The 19,640-nt window shown below is 42.3% G+C and overlaps 1 protein-coding gene and 1 pseudogene across 2 annotated transcripts in view; one reads left to right on the forward strand and one right to left on the reverse strand.

The window, feature by feature from the left end:
* The window catches only part of LOC147211501 (uncharacterized), a 1,744-nt pseudogene extending 1,070 nt beyond the window's left edge, over positions 1-674 (reverse strand).
* lama5 (laminin, alpha 5) overlaps positions 1-19,640 on the forward strand; it is a 163,865-nt gene that overhangs the window by 45,710 nt on the left and 98,515 nt on the right. For both annotated transcript variants that reach the window (XM_086127741.1, XM_086127749.1), the window contains exons 3-6: positions 6,148-6,265; positions 7,302-7,420; positions 14,922-15,092; positions 17,259-17,356. In XM_086127741.1, the coding sequence (XP_085983867.1) occupies positions 6,148-6,265; positions 7,302-7,420; positions 14,922-15,092; positions 17,259-17,356 (506 nt within the window). The remainder of the gene's footprint in view (positions 1-6,147; positions 6,266-7,301; positions 7,421-14,921; positions 15,093-17,258; positions 17,357-19,640) is intronic.

Here is a 19,640-nt window from a genome sequence, read left to right on the forward strand (position 1 = left end):
TTTCCCATGTCCCGGGAGATGCGGGGGACATTGAGTCCGAATGGACCATGTTCCACGCCTCTATTGTTGAGGCGGCCAATCTGAGTGGGGCCGTAAGGTGGTTGGTGCCTGTCGTGGCGGCAATCCCCGTACTCGCTGGTTGACACCAGCAGTAAGGGATGCCGACAAGCTGAAGAAGGAGTCCTATCGGGCCTTTATGGCCTGTGGGACCCCAGAGGCAGCTGACGGGTATCGACTGGCTCAGCGGAAGCAGCTTCGGTGGTCGCCGAGGCAAAAACCCGAGCGTGGGAAGAGTTCGGTGAGGCCATGGAAGCCAACTTCCGGACGGCTTCGAGGAAATTCTGGTCCACCATCCGACGTCTCAGGAGGGGGAAGCAGTGCACCACTAACACTGTGTACAGTGGGGATGGGGCGCTGCTGACTTCGACTCGGGACATTGTGAACCGGTGGGCAGGGTACTTAGAAGACCTCCTCAACTCCACCAACACGCCTTCCTTGGAGGAAGCAGAGTCTGAGGACCCTGAGTTGGGCTCTCCTATCTCTCTGGTTGAAGTCACCGATGTGGTTAAAAAGCTCCTTGGTGGCAAGGCCCCAGGGGTAGATGAGATCCGCCCGGAGTTCCTCAAGGCTCTGGATGCTGTGGGGCTGTCCTGGTTGACACGCCTCTGCAGCATCGCGTGGTCATCGGGGAGAGTGCCTCTGGATTGGCAGACCGGGGTGGTGGTCCCTCTTTTTAAAAAGGGGGACCGGAGGGTGTGTTCCAACTACAGAGGGATCACACTCCTCAGCCTCCCTGGTAAGGTCTATTCAAGGGTGTTGGAGAGGAGGGTCCGTCAGGAAGTCGAGCCTCAGATTGAGGTTGAGCAGTGTGGTTTTCGTCCCGGCCGTGGAACTGTGGACCAGCTCTACACCCTTAGGGTCCTCGAGGGTACGTGGGAACTCACCCAACCAGTCTACATGTGTTTTGTGGACTTGGAGAAGGCGTTTGACCGTGTCCCTCGGGGAGTTCTGTGGGGGGTGCTTCGGGAGTATGTGGTACCGAGCTCCCTGATACGGGCTGTTCGGTCCCTATACTGCCGATGTCAGAGTTTGGTTCGCATTGCCGGCAATAAGTCGGAATCGTTTCCAGTGAGGGTTGGACTCTCCGCCAAGGCTGCCCTTTGTCACAGATTCTGTTAAGTGAGAATCAATATGGCTTCAGGGAAAAACGGACCACCTCAATAGCAGTTATGCAGTTTGTGGAAGCAATAGCCACTAATATAGACAACAAAGAATTTACTGTTGGGGTTTTCCTAGATCTAAAAAAAGCTTTTGACACAATAGATCACAGTATATTATTGAAAAAACTAGAAAGATATGGCATTAGAGGTGCAGCTTATAAATGGATAAAAAGTTATTTAGAAAACAGATATTAGTACGTGCAGCTCAACAATAAAAAGGCAAATCAACTGAAAATCACTCATGGAGTTCCTCAGGGGTCAGTGCTTGGTCCAAAACTATTCATCTTATATATAAATGATATCTGCAAGGTTTCAAAACAATTTAAATGTGTCCTATTTGCTGATGATACAACTTTCTACTGTTCTGGAATAAATCTGAAACAGCTCCTGACAACCGTAGAAAACAAATTAAACAAATTAAAAAACTGGTTCGACAGAAATAAATCGTCACTTAACCTGAAAAAAATCGAAGTTAATTGTTTTTGGCACAAGACCAATCAAACACCAAGCTAAAATTATGGTAAACTCAATTGAGACAGAAAGAGCGTATGAAACCATGTTTCTCGGATTAGTAATAGACTCAAAACTATGTTGGAAGCCACATATCGATAACGTAAAAAGAAAAATAGCCAAAATCATAGGGATCCTCTACAAAACCAAGGAAGTGCTAATTAAGAGATCTTTGTACACATTATATTCTTCATTATTATTACCATATATGACCTACTGTGTGGAAATATGGGGAAATGCCTGCAAAACAAACACACTCGCAATTCTAAAACTACAAAAAAAAGCAATTCGAATTATTAATAGATCAAAATATACGGAACCCACAAATCCACTATTTATCAAATTAAATACGATGAAATTTTATGACCTGGTTGACTTTAAAATTGCCCAATTAATGTACAAAGCACACAATAACCTGCTCTGCCAAAACATTCTGAAGTTTTTCGAAATTCGAGAAAGCAGCTATGATTTAAGAGGTACCAACTTATTCAAAAAACTTAAAACAAGAACAAACATCAAGCAAAGAAGTGTATCTATCAAAGGTGTTAATCTGTGGAATAATTTCGAAACGGACCTGAAAATGAGTAAATCGCTTGCTGAGTTCAAAAACAAATTTTAAAAAATAGTACAAACAACCTACATTAATCAGAGTTAAAATGATAAATTCTAAACATTAAATATAATGATAAATCAGAACTAAGTTGATAAATAGAGAAAGGTATGGAAATAGCCATTATGAATACAAGAGAAAATTGACACAAGAGTGCCAGGGTGTGTATGTATAAAATCCCGATACAAACCAAAAGTTGTAAAAATATCACTGTTAAGGGTAAAGTAGGAGCCTTAATGGAGACTTCTTTCTTCTTACTTTCTTTCTTTTCTGATTGATATAAAAACGATTTATTAAATATAAACACATAACTAGATACGTTTTTTTTACTTCTTCCTACTCCCTTGAACATAATAACTGTATTGAATGATGACTGATTTCTCTTTCCTTTTTACTATTTTATTTACTTTATTTTTTCGTCAAATTATTACTCTATATGTTTTATGTTCAATAAACAAACCAAACCATCACCTTTATGGACAGAATTTCTAGGCGCAGCCGAAGCGTTGAGGGGGTCCGTTTTGGTGGCCTCAGTATTGCATCTCTGCTTTTTGCAGATGATGTGGTACTGTTGGCTCCTTCAAGCAGGGCTCTCCAACTCTCACTGGAGCATTTCGCAGCTGAGTGTGAAGCGGTTGGGATGAAGATCAGCACCTCCAAATCTGAAACCGTGGTCCTCCGTCGGAAAAGGGTGGAGTGCCCTTTCCGGGTCGGGGAGGAGATCTTGCCCCAAGTGGAGGAGTTTAAGTATCTTGGGGTCTTGTTCACGAGTGAGGGCAGGAGGGAGCGAGAGATCGACAGGCGGATCGGTGCAGCGTCTGCTGTGATGCAGATGTTGTATCGGTCTGTTGTGGTAAAGAAGGAGCTGAGCGAAAGGGCGAAGCTCTCAATTTACTAGTCGATCTACGTCCCAACCCTCATCTATGGTCACGAGCTATGGGTCGTGACCGAAAGAACGAGATCCCAGATACAAGCGGCCGAAATGAGTTTTCTCCGCAGGGTGTCCGGGCTCTCCCTTAGAGATAAGTTGAGAAGCTCAGTCATCCAGGAGTGGGATTAGTGTTTCAAGACGTGTTCCTTCAGTTTTGCCGGTGCGAGACTAGAGTTGCTCAACTTGGCGTGACAAATCATGCAGATAGGACGCTGAGTCCCATCAGGGTCCGTGATGCATGTGAATCCATGGTGTGCATATTCGTCTGACCAATATACTTTTTTGCTCGACATAGTTAGCATGTATAAAAACATTTGTCTTTTTTAAAATCACACGACATACTATCACGCTGCATTTGGCTGACAACCGGTTCAGGGTGTCCCCCGCCTCGATGGCTGGGAAAGGCTCCAGCACCCCCGCGACCCTTGTGAGGATAAAGCAGCTCAGAAAATGGATGGATGGATGGATGGACATATTATCACAAAAGTCATACTTTGACTCCTGAGCAAACTAAATTTCCCACAGCACTGATTGGACAAGCAATGTAATGTGATAATCTGCAGCCAGTGATGACCAAGCGGGCATGTCATAACTAATCGACATGTTGAGTCGGGTGTGTCTTAACCTCCATGGCAGAGGCTCCGTCGAACCCCTGAGACCGATTCACCGAACCCCTGAGGTTTCATCGAACCCAGGTTAAGAACCACTGCTCTAAAAAATAAAGCTGTATTGCATTGTAGTATATTTCCTTTAGCGTAGCTCTATCTAGTGGATGTATAGCACAACTGCAGCCACTATTGTAGCTTCTATTCTTTGCGCCTGATAATGCAGTGCGCCCTATGTATGAAAACAGTTTTAAAACAGGCCATTCATTGAAGATGTGCCTCATCGTGCAGAAAATATGGTAAAAACTAATAAAAGGACATTTTTTGTAAAGGTACTTTCGACAATATTTGATTTAAAAGCGCCTTTCATGCCACCCAAGGACACTGTACAGACAATACAATGTAAAAATAAATAAGAGAAATATTGTTTGAAAACAGGACATAAAATCACAAAACAGAGGCAATAGGAGAATAATGTGTTGTAGGCAGTCCTGAACAGGTGTGTTTTTGGACGGGACTTGAAAGTGGAGAGAGGTGTACAGTTTTGGAGGTCCGGAGGTAGATTGTTCCAGAGCTTTGGAGCAGCGCGACTGAAGGCTCTGGCTCCCATAGTGCTGAGGTGGGCAGGGGGCACTGACAGGCGGAGGGAGGACGATCCAAAGAAACACTAATCCCAGATTTAACAAATGACATTTTTTAACAAGTACCGGTAAACATTCATCAATATTCTCACATATGAACATTGCCCTCTGTCAAAGCCTCCCTCCGAGCAATTGCGGCATTGTCCAGTGTTTAATCTGTCCCCTCGTCACCTCAACAAACTGTTCATAACCGATTGAGTGATTTAGTCCGGCCTTTGTAAATGTCCGTGTGACGAACACAGAAGTGGCTAAAATATGGTTCCGGGCATTGCAAATTTACTTCTAAAATGATTTATATTAGTTTTGCAGCAGAAAGTTTTGTGTTCACTCATTTTTGTACTTGACTGAGCTCAGTGAGACGATCCGCCCCCTGCCCTAAGATACACAAGTGTTGCTTGAAGTAACGGGACCTCTACAGTAGTGAAATGTAGGGGTCAAAAACAATGTGCTCCCACAATTCATAATAACCGGTACTTGGGGGAAAAGAAACTGTCAGATGGTGCCGCTGTGCATCCTCTCAGCCATCGTTATTGCATAGAAGGCTTAAGCCCATCTTTGACACAGGCGTCAGGTTAATACTGTAATTGAGCCTGAATGTTTAATTTCACACATTCATAGCCATTTAAGTCAACTAACACCATTTGTTTTTTCATGCAGGATGTTGTGTTCCCATTTTAAGCCCATTTCTTGGATTGCGCCCATTCACTGAAGTGCAGCATAGTGCTGAATGATATCTTGCTTTGGGATTGAAATTGCGATCTCCGACGTGATTTTGTGTTTGGCAGAGCTGCATTTTTCTTTTGTTTTGTTTTGTTTTTTGAAGGCTAGTATCCCCAAGCTTACCAATCAGCAACATGCCACTGTAACCAGCTCCAAGGTAATTAAAAAAAAAAAAGGGTCGAACATCACACTGTTACCCATACTCCCGGAAGTCCTTTCTTTTGCAGCTGCTTGAGAATACTTGGCACTAAGCCAGCTTGCTCTGCACCATGCAGCTCTTTACTCCCAGTAAGCGACAAACAAGCTACCTTTCTACCAAATAGCGCGTTCATGAGAGGTGGACGCGGAGTTCCTTAGCATGCAACACAGAGCAAGAAGAAAGAACATGAGAAGATGGAGAAGCTAATGTTAATGGCTAACGTGAAATGCAGAGTCAAGGTATAGTCGGCTGAAGTGGGCAAAATTAGGCAATGGCTCCCGGTGAGTTTGAACACGATAAGCGTTCTAGAAAATGGATGATTAAATAACATATACTGTATTAATAGCCTTTTTTGAGCCTCAACATGCCCAAAAAGTTAAATGTTGCAAGCTTTGGTATACCAGTGAAAAGGGATTTCAGGTTTCCACAACTCAAAGAACGAAAACCCATTCTAGTGCCCCTTCAACAGCTAGAAAAAAAAAAAGAACCCCCAACTAGTGTCACCGATCGACAAAATTTGGTGCACAAGTTGACATGTCTAAGAAATTAAATGTTTCGTTAAACATGGAAGGAATATTGCTTCTTATGTCACATGTCACTTGTGCCCGATGACATCTCAACGACGACGTGTGGAGCATCTGCAGCCCATTGGCATGCTTGTCAGGATGAGGATGATGTCACTGATAACGTTCTTGATTTGTGTCTATGCAGCTCTTCCATGTGGCCTACGTGCTCATCAAGTTTGCCAACTCTCCGCGTCCAGACCTGTGGGTTCTGGAAAGGTCGGTGGACTTCGGTCAGACGTACCAGCCATGGCAGTACTTCTCCTGTAAGTACTATTGATGATGACTATTGATCAGAGCAGATGTCAACCAAGACGAGCACGGATGAGAACGAATTGTAATCCCTCTGCGGTGGTCAAGAACAGGCACAGCCACCGGTTGCACGCTCAGTGATTTTATTGGACAAATGGCAACAAACTAAACAGTGAACTACTATATAGGACTGAGTGACATGGTCGAAAAATGTACCGCAATATAAGTGGTACATGTAAGAATAAATAATAGTAACAATGAAAAGAAGAAAAACTATGACATGGATATGGACAAAATAAAATAAAACTTCCAAAAGTAATTATACTATTTAAAATATTTGCGACTGAAACTAATTTTCAAAGAGTGTACCCTTTGAAGGAGACACGGTGGACTGCCTCACAGTGCAGAGGTCATGGGTTTGATTCCAGCTCCGGCCTCCCTGTGTGGAGTTTGCATGGGTTTTCTCTGGGTACTCCGGTTTCCCCCCACATTCCAAAAACATGCATGGCAGGCTGATTGAACACTCCAAATTGTCCCTAGGTGTGAGTGTGAGTGGTTGTTCGTCTCTGTGTCCCCTGCGATTGGCTGGCAACCTTTTCGTGGTATGCCGCGCCTACAATCCAAAGACAGCTGGGATAGGCTCCAGCACATCCACGACCCTCATGATAAGTGGATTAGAAAATGGATGGATATACACTGTAATGTGCAATGTTTCCATCGATGCATCTCCAGCAGTGCTGTAATTATGCACATTTGCCAAAGACAATAACCCAAAGCAGTACCATTGATACACTTAGAGGAACCTTATTAATTAATTGCACAGAGACAAGAAAACGCCATGTTGACATCGGAAGTGAATGATCAGAAAACCCAGATAGTGTTTATAAGATCGTTCTCACCTCATTATACATCTGCATTGAAATGCAGACGAAAATTTTAAAAATAAACTTAATGTGTTGAGGGTATAAGGGGAAGAAATATTCTGGAAAAACAACATACATTTCAATTAAAAGTGTTTGTGTGCACGTGTGTGTGTGTGTGTGTGTGTAGCCTCCAAGCGAGACTGCATCGAGCGCTTTGGACAGCAAACCATCGAGAGGATCTACAACGACAACGACATCGTTTGCACCACCGAATATTCCCGAATTGTTCCTTTGGAAAATGGAGAGGTGACATATTTCTTCATTCATTGAGCTCAGTAAACATTTTTTCAGATCAAGCAAAAGACTTCCACCAAGGCAAATGGTCATTTCAACCATATAGGTCTGATATTTATGGTGCAGCCCTACTGGAATTCACAAGAGGTCAAGCGTGAGAATGTGATTATTTTGTTGCTAGATTCATAGACGTGGTGAGGTTGTGGGCAACCCTGAAAATTGAGGCCAAGACAGACAGACATTTAAGTGACAGCAGATGAAAAAAACATTTTTAGCCACTCTCGCAAAGCATACATTTATGTTTTTGTGTGTCGGTCCATGTACTATTGTAGTTTGAGCTCAACTTCTACCTTTATGACTTGAAGAGCTCTACAATGTTCAAGCAGCAAACTATATCTGGAAATGCAGCAGACCACGCCATGTCTGCGATGTCATTTGCTGGCTATACACGCACGGACACACGCTGTAATTAATATGTCCTCCGAGCTTGCCCGCATGAGTGTTGGAGCCTATCCCAGCTGTCTTCGGGCAGTCGGCGGGGTATACGCTGAACCGGTTGCTGACTTATACGGTGTTCATATAATAATCAAATGTTGTATCCCCATACACATCAATATCATCTCGAAACAACCTACACTGCCAACTCGAATCCCCCACAACCTTTCCATGCTTGTTTGTTTATTTTTATTGAACATATAAAACACAATACAACAACAAATTGACAAAAGTGAAAGCAAGCAAAATTTGTAAAAAGGAAAAGGAAACAACAGTCATCATCACAATTCTATGTTCAAAGGAGTAGGAGGAAGTAAGAAACGTATCTAGTCCTACCCCTTGTTATGTAGCAACATATGAGTTGATCCTTTTTCAATACAAAATAAAGGAAAAATCAACATATCATCAATGCTTTTATCCTTATGTGCACTGTACTTATCTCTCTATACAGCTCTCAGTTTGTATATACATACTCACTCTTGCATATTTTTATATCCATTTTCTCATATTCATAATAAATACTACATTTCATTAATACATTTGATAAGTTGATCAATGTAATTCTGATGCATTACTATATGTTATAGATATATCAAATTTATCAGCTTAACTCTGATTTGTGTCGTTTTTTTGTACTAATCTTTTGAATTTGTTTTTGAACTCGACAAGCGATTTACTCATTCCGTTTCGAACTTATTTCACAGATTGACACCTATTACTGATACACTCCTTCTTCTTGTTTTGAATTTTTTGTATAGGTTAGTACCCCTTAAATTATCACACCTTTCTCTAATTTCACAAAGCTTCTGGATGTTTTGGCAAAGGAGGTTATTGTGTGCTTTGTACATTAATTGGGCGATTTTAAAGTCAACCAGGTCATAGAATTTATTATGGAAGTAATAATGAGTAGTATCATTTGTACAAAGATCTTTTATTTAACACATCCTTAGTTTTGTGGAGGATCCCGATAGCTTTTTTTAGATCTAGAAAATCCCAACAGTAAATTCTTTATCTATATTCGTGGCGATTGCTTCCACAAGCTCCATAAGTGCCATTGAGGTAGTCCGTTTTTCTCTGAAGCCATATTGATTTTCACTTAATAACACATAGTTTTGTATGAAGTTATCAAGTCTGGAAGAAAATAGTTTTTCTAATATTTTTGAGAATTGTGGTAGCAGTGATATTGGTCTATAATTTGTAAACAGATGCCTTTCTCCACTGTTAAAAATTGTAATGACTTTTGCTGTTTTCATTTTTGATGGAAAGATACCAGCTTTGAATGACAGGTTGCATATGTGCGTGAAAGGTCGCACTACAAATTCGATAATCTGTTTTATTATTGTCATATCAATATTAAAGCAATCAGTTGACTTGTCTATTGTTTTTTTATGTCCATTTGGGTTTAATAAGTCGATGTTAAAGTCGCCACATATCATTCGTGTTTTCTTATCATTGGAATCACTGAGCATATCTGCCAGTTTTTTAATTAAATGTCTCTAGACAAGATCCTGGTGTCCTATAAATGCAGCTTATGATGACATTAGATGCCTTGTTAATGTGTATTTCAATGGTTAGGCATTCCATTAGATTCTCTGTTGTGTTTGTGAGGCTCTCGATGTAACTGTATCGTAGAGCTTTGTCTACAAATATTGCGACCCCCCCCCCCCCCCCTCCTTTTTTGCTTTCCCTATTAGTTGCAAACATTTCATATCCTTCAATTTTCATTTCACTTGTTTTTTCATCGTCAAGCCAAGTTTCTGATATGGCAATTATTTTAAATTTATTGAATGTAGTCAAGTATTCTTGGATTTTTGTGAAGTTTTTATTGAGACTTCTACTCCTTAAGTGAATCACTGAAAGTGTATTTTCCAGTTCTACATTTGTGTTAAATTCTTCGTCTGTATACTACTTGGAGTTTATGATGGTGTGATTATGATTGAAGAAATTATTGTCCGGATCCAAGTTGTTCTCAGGGTCGAATGTCTTGTGGTCAGCATAATCAAAGGTTTTGAAGTCCATGTTTTTGTTGTGTATTTCCAATATCACTAGAGAGAGTCAAGGTTTTTTTGTCTGGTGGTGATCAGTTCTCAGTATGCGTGTTGAACTCGAGGCTGTTGTCTTGGAGTCCTGGTGCGGGGGTGGACAATGAGTTTGTCGTGCCTCAAGTAGGCAATTTCCCCTCTTTCACGTGCTGCTTTTAGTTTTGGGAGCAGCTCTTTTCTTTTTTGGCGCACGACATCTGTATAGTCTTCATTAATGTAAATTTTGGTGCATTTTAAATATTTTGCTCTCTGTAGAATCATTGTTTTGTCCTTATATTTTTCAAATTTCACCACCACTGGCCTTGGTGGAGGTCTTCCTGATTCATGCCTTCCTGTTCGGTGAACTCTTTCCACCTCAATTGTCTCCTTTACCTGCAGTTGATCCTTGAGGATTTTTTGCACTTTCTGCTCTGTTTCGGTCCATGTTTCTCCTTGTGTTTCCTCAATTCCATCAATTATTAAGTTGTTTCTTTTTGATTGTCCCTCTAAGTAATCCATCTTATCAGTTAATATGAACAGACTGTCACATATTTTATATATTTCAGTCTGAATGTTTTTACCGTGGTCAGTTTCATTCATGAGCTGTTTTTTAATGTCATCTACCTCCTTTTGGGTGAAGTTGATACTGGTTTTAAGTTCTTGTACTTCCCTAGAAAGGCTATCAAGTCGTGTGTTTGTTGTGTCAAGTATCATCTTGACAAATCCTTTAAAGCAGGGGTGTCAAAGTCAAATGGACGGAGAGCCAGCTAAAAAAATTTTGCTCCAAGCCGAGGACCGGACTGATCGAATGTTCATTGAAAAATTGAAAAATGACCGCATGTAGTTTATTGAACCAAAGTTAATTGACTGAAAACCTAACAAATACATTCCAATATGATCAGATAAATAAAGCAACATTTTCTTATGGCTCTGTCAGTAAACTTTAATTTTCAACAGGGACAAAAAGCTAATTTCCTTTGTATAAAAATACCCATAACATGAATGAAAGAAGCCGGTATTATTCAAGGCACCATCCCTCCATCCATCCATCCATTTTCCGAACCGCTTTATCTCACTGGGGTCGCGGGGGGCGCTGGAGCCTATCCCAGCCGTCTTCGGGCAGTAGGCGGGGGACACCCTGAACCGGTTGCCAGCCAATCCCATCAATAGCCCATGTGTTCTCTTTTACTGACAAGAAAAACAAATAATAATAGCAATTTTCGATCATTTACTCGAATAACATATTTTTTAAAACATAATTGGATTTAAATTCAATAAAATAAAGTGCAAAAATGTATTAACCAAAAACAACACTTCAAGGAGAAGTAACATACAGTGAGCAATTCCTCAAAATTGAGTGAAGGTGTTCAGCAGTAAGTCGACCTCTGTGTGATGTCTGCCAAACTTTCCACAACATTTGATCAGCCTGGATGCGCAGCTGGGCCACTGTGTCGGGGGAAGAAACGGTCGGCAAACTGCGCAGCACCCACTGCCATATCTTTTTCATGCATAGGATGTAAAGCCAAAAACTCCTGTCACGCTTAGGCTAGAGTCCACTCCGCGGATGAAAATTGACAACTGGGCAACGTCAGAAACTTCAGCGTTCTCATCCACAGCCAAGGAATATGCGATGACATCTTTTCTGTTTTTCACAAGCTGCTCTTTTAGATAAATGGACAACTGCTCTACTCACGAGGCGATTGCGTTTATGCTCAGGCTCACGTTTAAAAAGGCAAACTTCGTCACAAACTTTAAGTACCGTATTTTCACGACCATTCGGCGCACCGTATTGTTGGGCGCAGTCTCAGTAACGGGTGCTATTTCTGTATTTGACACATACACAAAACGCACTGTATTACTGGGCGCAGCCAGGCATGGTAAAACAGACGCCATCTTAAACATACGGCATGTTAGGGGCGTGCCTTTAGCATCCTCTTACACGCTCACCCTTCACTCATTGGCGACTGGTACCTGCCAGGGACGTGCCTTTAGCGTCCTCGTACACGCCCACCCTTCACTCATTGGCAGACTTCCGCATGCCTGTCGCCTTTTCTCTGTATAAACAGCGTGTCGGCCAGAAGTGCTCTCAGTCAGGCTTTGGAACTCGGCGCATACACTAGATGCTCCGCATTATAAAGCGTCCTGTCCATTATGGAGAAAATTTAAGACTTTTAATGGCGCCTTATAGTTGTGAAAATACGGTATACAGTTTTTCATTAAATCCCCCTCCATGTCCATATTCTTGTTTTTGTTCGCGTGTTTCGTTTCATGATGTTGTCTCAGATTACACTCTTTCAATACCGCCACACTTTCTCCGCACAGAAGACACACAGGTTTTCCAGCTACGTCCCTGAACATGTACTCCGACTCCCACCTTGTTTGAAACCCCCAGTTCTCAGTGTCCACCTTCCGTTTTGCCATTTTTGATGGGTATCTGCAAGCTAACGTCACTGCTATGCGAACGACTGCTGCATTAATAAATATTGAAATAAAGCGGCCGGCCGTTGCATTGTGGGAAATGTAGTATTGTTGCGTGTAAAAGATCTGCGGGCTCCCGGCTTGCTGCGGTCCGCGGGCTGGTTCTAATAATAAATCAATATCATCCCAGGGTCCACTGAAAAGTGCCCGCGGGCCGGCACTTTGAAATACTGTATGTGCTTTAAAGTGATTTTGTTGTTGCTGCTCTTTTTGTTGCAGGAGTATTTCATTGACTTGCATGAGGGTCATCAATTCTTCGTCCTGCTTTGCATCTTGTTTCTGTTTTGGAGGCACCTTTCGGGCTTTGTTGCTAGCCGGCTGTCAGCTTGTTGTTGACGTGTCCAGTGGGCTTTGCTGCCAACCCGGATGTTGATGACGTGTAGTGGGTTTTTTAGCTTCCCCGGGGAATACACCCACGGTAGTCGAGTAAATTCTTTGACTGCTACTGCCGGGTTCACTGTTGTGCCAGTTGGCTCCAAGTGGTGGCTCCAGATGCTTGTGCTGAGCCCAAAGGGTCGACCGCCGCTGGAGTTCAGAACAAAACCGTTCGTTCGCTCACGCTGGTTGGCTCTCGCTAGCTCACGTTGCCTCGGTGGTCGAGCGAGTTCTGCCTCCGCTGCTGCTGCCGTGTGTTACCGCACATATGATCCCTTCTAAAATACCGTATTGGCCCGAATATAAGACGGTGGTTTTTGCATTGAAATAAGACTGAAAAAGTGGGGGTCGTCTTATATTCGGGGTCTAGACATTATACCCATTCACGACGCTAGATGGCGCCTGATATCATTGAAGTGAATGCTGAACCTGACTCCCCAGGCCAAAGTGAACCCCTGTCACGAAGAATAAAAATAAAAATAGCGGTAGCACGAAGAAGAAAAATAAAAATCGTGGTCAGAAAGAAAAGAGAAGAAAATAAGAGAAGAGATAAGAAAACGTAGCAACAATCTGGAGAAAAGTGGGTTGAAGATCGGCCAGGATAACTGGCAGCTGAGGAGAAGTTATGATGTAATTTACATTTCAAAAACCAGAAGCCATTCATTTACGAATGTGATTGCACTTAATTAATTTGGTGTTCAAAAAGTCTTTTCAAACTCAAGTCTTGAAAAAGAGGGATTCTTCCTATAATCAGGGCCGTCTTATATTCGGGCCAATACGGTAATAAAATGTTGTATGAAGTTAATGAATTAATTAGACAAATATTTCTTACTTTTGTTTTGTTGTGGCTCAACAAAGAAATCCTCCTCTGCCCAAACAGAGCTGTCGCACCACACACATCACTGAGAGTTCCTCGATAGCTGGAAACATCATTGAATTTGAAGTAATAAAGAGAAAGCCAGACTGAAGCATGACAGTATTGGCCACAACAGATGGGACTTCAAGGGATCCAAGGAGTGGACTTTGTTCTTAGAACATGTCAGAGTTTTTTACTCGGACAAAGTTAAACAAATGACTCGACACACAGAGAAGATTGTCTTTCTTATTGGCGGAAGAGGATCTCTGAGGGCGAACGACGGTAGTCGCCCCGTGATCATACTTAGAGTTCCTTGTCCTCCAGTCAGACTTTTATTGTTTACATTTGCAAAATACAAGAAAAACACTGCCCCCGATATTTGCATAGCACACCCCCGGTCCGGCCCTTTGGTAGTGATCTAATTACCTTGGTTTAAGCTTTGAACCACAGATACCTTTCAGTCTGGTCTAGAACGAATCAGCACGTTGCAGACTTCGCAGATGACAAATGAGCGTCTGGGCGCGACACCCAATCCCAAACCGTTTTTTGATGTTTTACAACACTTGGTTCCCAAATTGTTTATTCCCACTTTGTGACTGAGTCTAGCCTTCTTCCATCTGTTCGCCCCCTTGCTTCAAAGTGATAACTGTGGACTTCAAAAGCCCTCCGCCCAAACGGCCGACACCTTTGCGCACAGGCGTTTGCGGGCTCTGAATACGCACCCAAACGTCTAGGCATGCCCAAATTAAAAGAAACTTTAAACATGATACAATTTTGCTCGTATATTTCTCTATCAGAACGACACGAACCGGTGCAAATTGGCACACAGCAATGCTCAGTTGCGCCATCCACCATCTTCTGGAACTAACTTTACTTGCTCATTTTTCTGACAGTTGATGTGCTTGTGTTTTTGTGCTTGTGTATTTTCCTGCTCTTGTGAATGGATTAGGAAGCTAACAGGAGATTTGCTAAAAAAACACTGCCGAGATTGGAAGTCTGTCATGACATGTAGTATGTGACAATATCGATGCAGCAGAATGAAAACACCCAAGCACTTGAGAAGGATACAGTATCGATGTCATCATATTGATATTTTGTCCCACCACTAATTCATAACTTGGCAAAGAGCTTGAGCACATGGTCGTGGCAGCATCACACAGCATTACTAACACAACATTGTGGAGCAATCTATTGGAAGGTTGAAAAGCTTGCTTCTATTAGTTTAATTTTGCATCTTAATGTGTATTTATTTCCCTTTACTTTCTTCGATGTATTTATTACTTCGCAGATTGTGGTGTCGCTGGTGAACGGCCGTCCTGGAGCGATGAACTTCTCCTACTCCCCCGTGCTGCGGGACTTCACCAATGCCACCAACATCCGCCTGCGCTTCCTGCGCACCAACACTCTACTTGGACATTTGATGGGGAAAGCCTTGCGAGATCCCACTGTCACACGCCGGGTATGGACACCAGTCGCTCGCGGCTAGCGACTGAGAGCTTACCTAGCAATCTGCAAGTTCACTTGATGGTAGATTTTGTTTAACGTCACACAAATGCACTCAAATACACCACAGCACTCTCACAAGATCCAAATCCAAGTCTCTTGTCTACAAAAAGCTGTTCCATAGCACAACTGTCATGACAGAGAGAGAAAGAGTCTGAAACAGTGAGGAACACTATCAACAACTTGACACACAAAAAATACATACAGTGTAAACAGGGACTCGGTTCCCCTGATGACCACCAGCTTTTGGAAGTTGGCGCTGTCCAGTCTGGCCCTCTTGAGCCTGAGGATGTCACTGACTATGGAGAAAAGCTTCTCTACAGTAGCTAGGGTCGGGGTTGTTGTACATGATGAATAACCTTAACCCTTAAATAATGTCACCAGTCTTCAAAGGCTGTGATATGGCGGTTTACGATTATGGTTTAGTTACTGTGTATTTTCCTTTTGTCTTCCTTGCTAAAATAATCAAAATGGTTGGACCGCTGCGTCTTGATTAAACTTTGCTCCGTCTTGAGCATCCTCGCTGTCATTCACCTCTGTCACGCGATTTGAAAGGCGCAGAGTTCAGATGCAGACATGATGTATTTTGCCAAGCTGATCATTTCTTAGTGTCTACCGTGCTCCAATGTAAAGCCCAAGTCCTATTGAGCGGGGACATTCATAAGGGTTTGCGAAGGTAGCGAATGTTGCGTTGTGGTCAGGGTTTGTCAAGGTTTGTTCAAGGTCACAAAACGGTTGACAGACAGTGAGTGCCCTGTACTTTTCTTGTCGCAAAGGGAAACATTGACCTCTGTGTCAATGTTTCATATTTGAGAGTTTGTGGCACAGGGGCAGCTCCTGCCGAGTCAAACAAAGAACCAGATGTCACAATCAATCATAAATTGGGGCCGAGTCCTTTAAAACAAAAGTAAGAAAAACCTGGGGGCTTTTGTTTACAGATAAAGACTTGATCACTTTCCAAAATTTCTGTGGATTATTAGCGTTCTCAGTTGTGACAGATAAGTAATTCTTATTATGAGAAGGGTATTTGTTTCTTAATAGTCTAAAAAATGACCAATCACTGGCAGAATTTCCATTTAGGAGCATGTTAATAAGTAACATTTTTCTCAAAGTTTTCCTGAAAGATGCTCCAAGCAAGCTCAGCATCTGGCAATTTTAATCTTGTGAAGGACATTGAGTTACTTTGTGTATGAAATGTCCTATATCAATAAAGCTGTCTTGACTTGCCTAAAGCCAGACTTTTAATTAGCACCAGCAAGATGTCTTATAGAAATAGCATTTTCCCATTTTTTGTTGCTCTGTTGTATGTATCTTTCCTGTTAAATGTTAATTGAATATTCATTAAAAAACATTTTAAACAACACAAGAAGCACACACATCACAAATCTGCGGGTGGATACACATATTGCACCTTGTATTTTCTCTGTGTTGAACACTCACCTTAGTTCTCATTCTAAGCCCCCTCACGATTAAGATCTTCATCTGTCTCTCTTTCCTGCTTTTTTTTCACTGAAAACCAATTCCTCTCTTGTCTTCTGGCTCTCGTCTTGCGGGGCTCTCGGCTTGGATTGATTGATTGATTTATTTACTCATTCATTGTCAGGGTTGGTTTTAATGGTCTCAAAGCCTCACCTTTTGCAGCCTTGAACGAACCCTGATGAATAAACAACATTTGCTACGTTCGCCAACACCAGCAAGACTTCAGTGAACAACCGGCTGTTACACTGGTTCTGACTCGGCAGCTGTTTCATTGTAATTCGGCTTTGAGCGTGATGCCCTTTTTTTTATCTTCATAATGAACCATGCACGAAAAGTAATAACCAAAGGAATACCCAACCTTTCCACAACCCAGTCTATAAATTACCAAATTACATTTTCTTATGATACACTACTGTTGCAGGCTCACTTGGTGTTGTGATAATCAAAAGTTAACCAGAAGCAGGTTGAACATATCCATCTGGCAAAACCCATGACCCAAGCTGGTCCCCACATTACATTTTGTCTAGAACCACCACTGGTTCCAACTTGAATGTAGCTTTGTATGCTGCTGTTGCTGCAATGGATCGTTGGTTCTCACCTAGTGTGCTTTTGTGGGGGGTTGTGTGTGTGTGCACGTATGCAGTACTACTACAGTATCAAGGACATCAGCATTGGTGGACGCTGTGTGTGTAACGGACACGCTGAAGCATGTAGTGCTAAGGACCTCAACGACCCTTACAAGTAAGAGCACAAACGCACAAAGCACAAACGGCTTACTGAACTGAACTCAGGGCAACCTTTGTTTCGAGGGCAGTCTTTATTTGGGATGATGTCAATTCAAGACTATTCGCCATAACTCTGGAAATCACACACAGTTTGTGCACACTCTCTCTGACACGCACACACACACACACACACACACACACACACACACACAGACTTTGGGCACACTAACACACTTCATGTGTGCTCACTGCTCTCATACACACTTTTTGGACGTGCTCAAACAGTCACAGCCCCAACTCACACTGTCTTTCTTGCTTCCCAGCCCACACACAGCCCTCAGACTGTCTGTTTGTCTAATTGCCTGTCCTAAGTTCTTTTCTGGGTGGCAGGACAACAATTTGGTTTGACTTTACAGCTACACTTCCAATTCACTGGCAACAACAATCACATGTGCGTTAATCATTAGCAAAGTGTGTGTGTGTGTGTGTGTGTGTGTGTGTGTGTGTGTGTGCGCGTGCGTGCGTGTGTGTGTGTGTGTGTGTGTGTGTGTGTGTGTGTGTGTGTCTCTCTCAGGGGCGCGATTAGGTCAGAGACAATACATGAGGTAAAAGAATGTGGTATGAATTGATTCAAAGGAATTTCCTTTTAAAACAAAAGTGCCATTAAACCTGCAAGCAGCAGCTACACGGGAGTGCTAAAGATGAGGTACGCCGGGCAGATCAGAGTTAGTGCATATCTACTTGTCCGTCTGGCTTGTACAGACACATGGACACATTTATTAATACACCTCCATTAATGAAAGAAAAAGTCATAAAAATAATGGTAATAATAAATACATATTTTATGAAAATGAACCAATTAGTTGGAAAACAAACTCATGAAACAGCAGGATAAAAATGATACTACTCTATATTTTGTTGCATGTTTTGAAGCAATTACTGCAATGGACCGTTTTTTTGTAACATTCAATGAGATTTCAGCAGGTCACACAAGATATTTTGGCCCACTCTACATGAGCAACTGTTCCACTTATCTCAGGTTTGAAGGGTGCTTTTTCCAGACAGCATGTTTCAGCTCCATGCACAGATGTTCAATAGAATGAGCGATTTTTGGGTGGTTTTAGCTGTGTGTTTTGGGTCATGATCCTGTTACAAGACCAATGACCTGACATTGAAACCACCTTGTGCCTGATGTTGCGAAACAGCACCACGACCTAAATAGCATCCTCCATGTTTCACAGTAGGGACAGTGTTCTTTTCTTAGTATGATTAATTTTTGCAACTGTGAAAATACAGCAGATCCGGATGTGCCTTGCCAAACGGTTCCAGTTTTGTCTCGTGTGTCCATAGGACATTCTCCGAGAAGCTTTGTGGCTTGTCAACATGCAGTTTGATATTTTTTTAATTGATTTCCTTGGCGGCATGGTGGTCAACTGGTTAGCGCGTCCGCCTCACCGCACATGCAGGGAGGTGCAGGGTTCAATTCCGGCTCCGGCCTTCCTATGTGGTCTTTGCATGTTCTCCCCATGCCTGCGTGGGTTTTCTCCGGATACTCCGGTTTCCTCCCAATTCCCAAAACATGCATGGCAGGTTCATGGAACACTCTAAATTGTCCCTAGGTGTGAGTGTGAGCGTGGATGGTTCTTCCTCTATGTATGCCCCGCGATTGTCTGGCAACCAGCTCAGGGCTTAGTTCTTCCCGTGGCCAATGACTTATGTGATTGGTTACGGTATAATCACAATATGCCAGTCAATAATGATTGTTAATTAAAAGAAAAAAATCATATCAATCCAATGATGCGTTGTTTGCGAATGTTGGTGGCAGCAGGGTAGCGAGGTTTAGGATGCTAGCACCTACTGATCCTAGAATGGATGACGAATATAGTCTCAGTTTCTGCACCAAAAAAACAACATAATTGCTTCTGAGGCAAGTAAAACAAAATTGAATTCCACCAATCTTGTTGGTGAAAAAACAAAGCAGGGTCAGTGACATGACTAAACAACCATTTAATCGGGACACAAATCATCATATCAAATCTGAGTGGAAATTCCCCTGGCTTCGATACTATGTAGACAAATGTATGTTATTCTGTAAAGTGTGTGAAGACGAAGTCTGCAATGATCGCAGAGGAATGCTATAAAAAAAACACAAAAGTACTAAAGACCACAAGTGTGCATTTCCTACCGGCTTAATTTTATTTAATTGGTCATCTACACACATTACCTCCAATAAACTTTATTGTGTGTGTGTGTGTGCGTGCGCGCGTGTGTGTGTGTGTGTGTGTGTGTGTGTTGTGTGC

Source organism: Hippocampus guttulatus, chromosome 1 (genome assembly GCF_054856545.1).
Source record: "Hippocampus guttulatus isolate MCC_2025c chromosome 1, RoL_Hgut_1.0, whole genome shotgun sequence".
Classification (NCBI taxonomy): Eukaryota; Metazoa; Chordata; class Actinopteri; order Syngnathiformes; family Syngnathidae; genus Hippocampus; species Hippocampus guttulatus.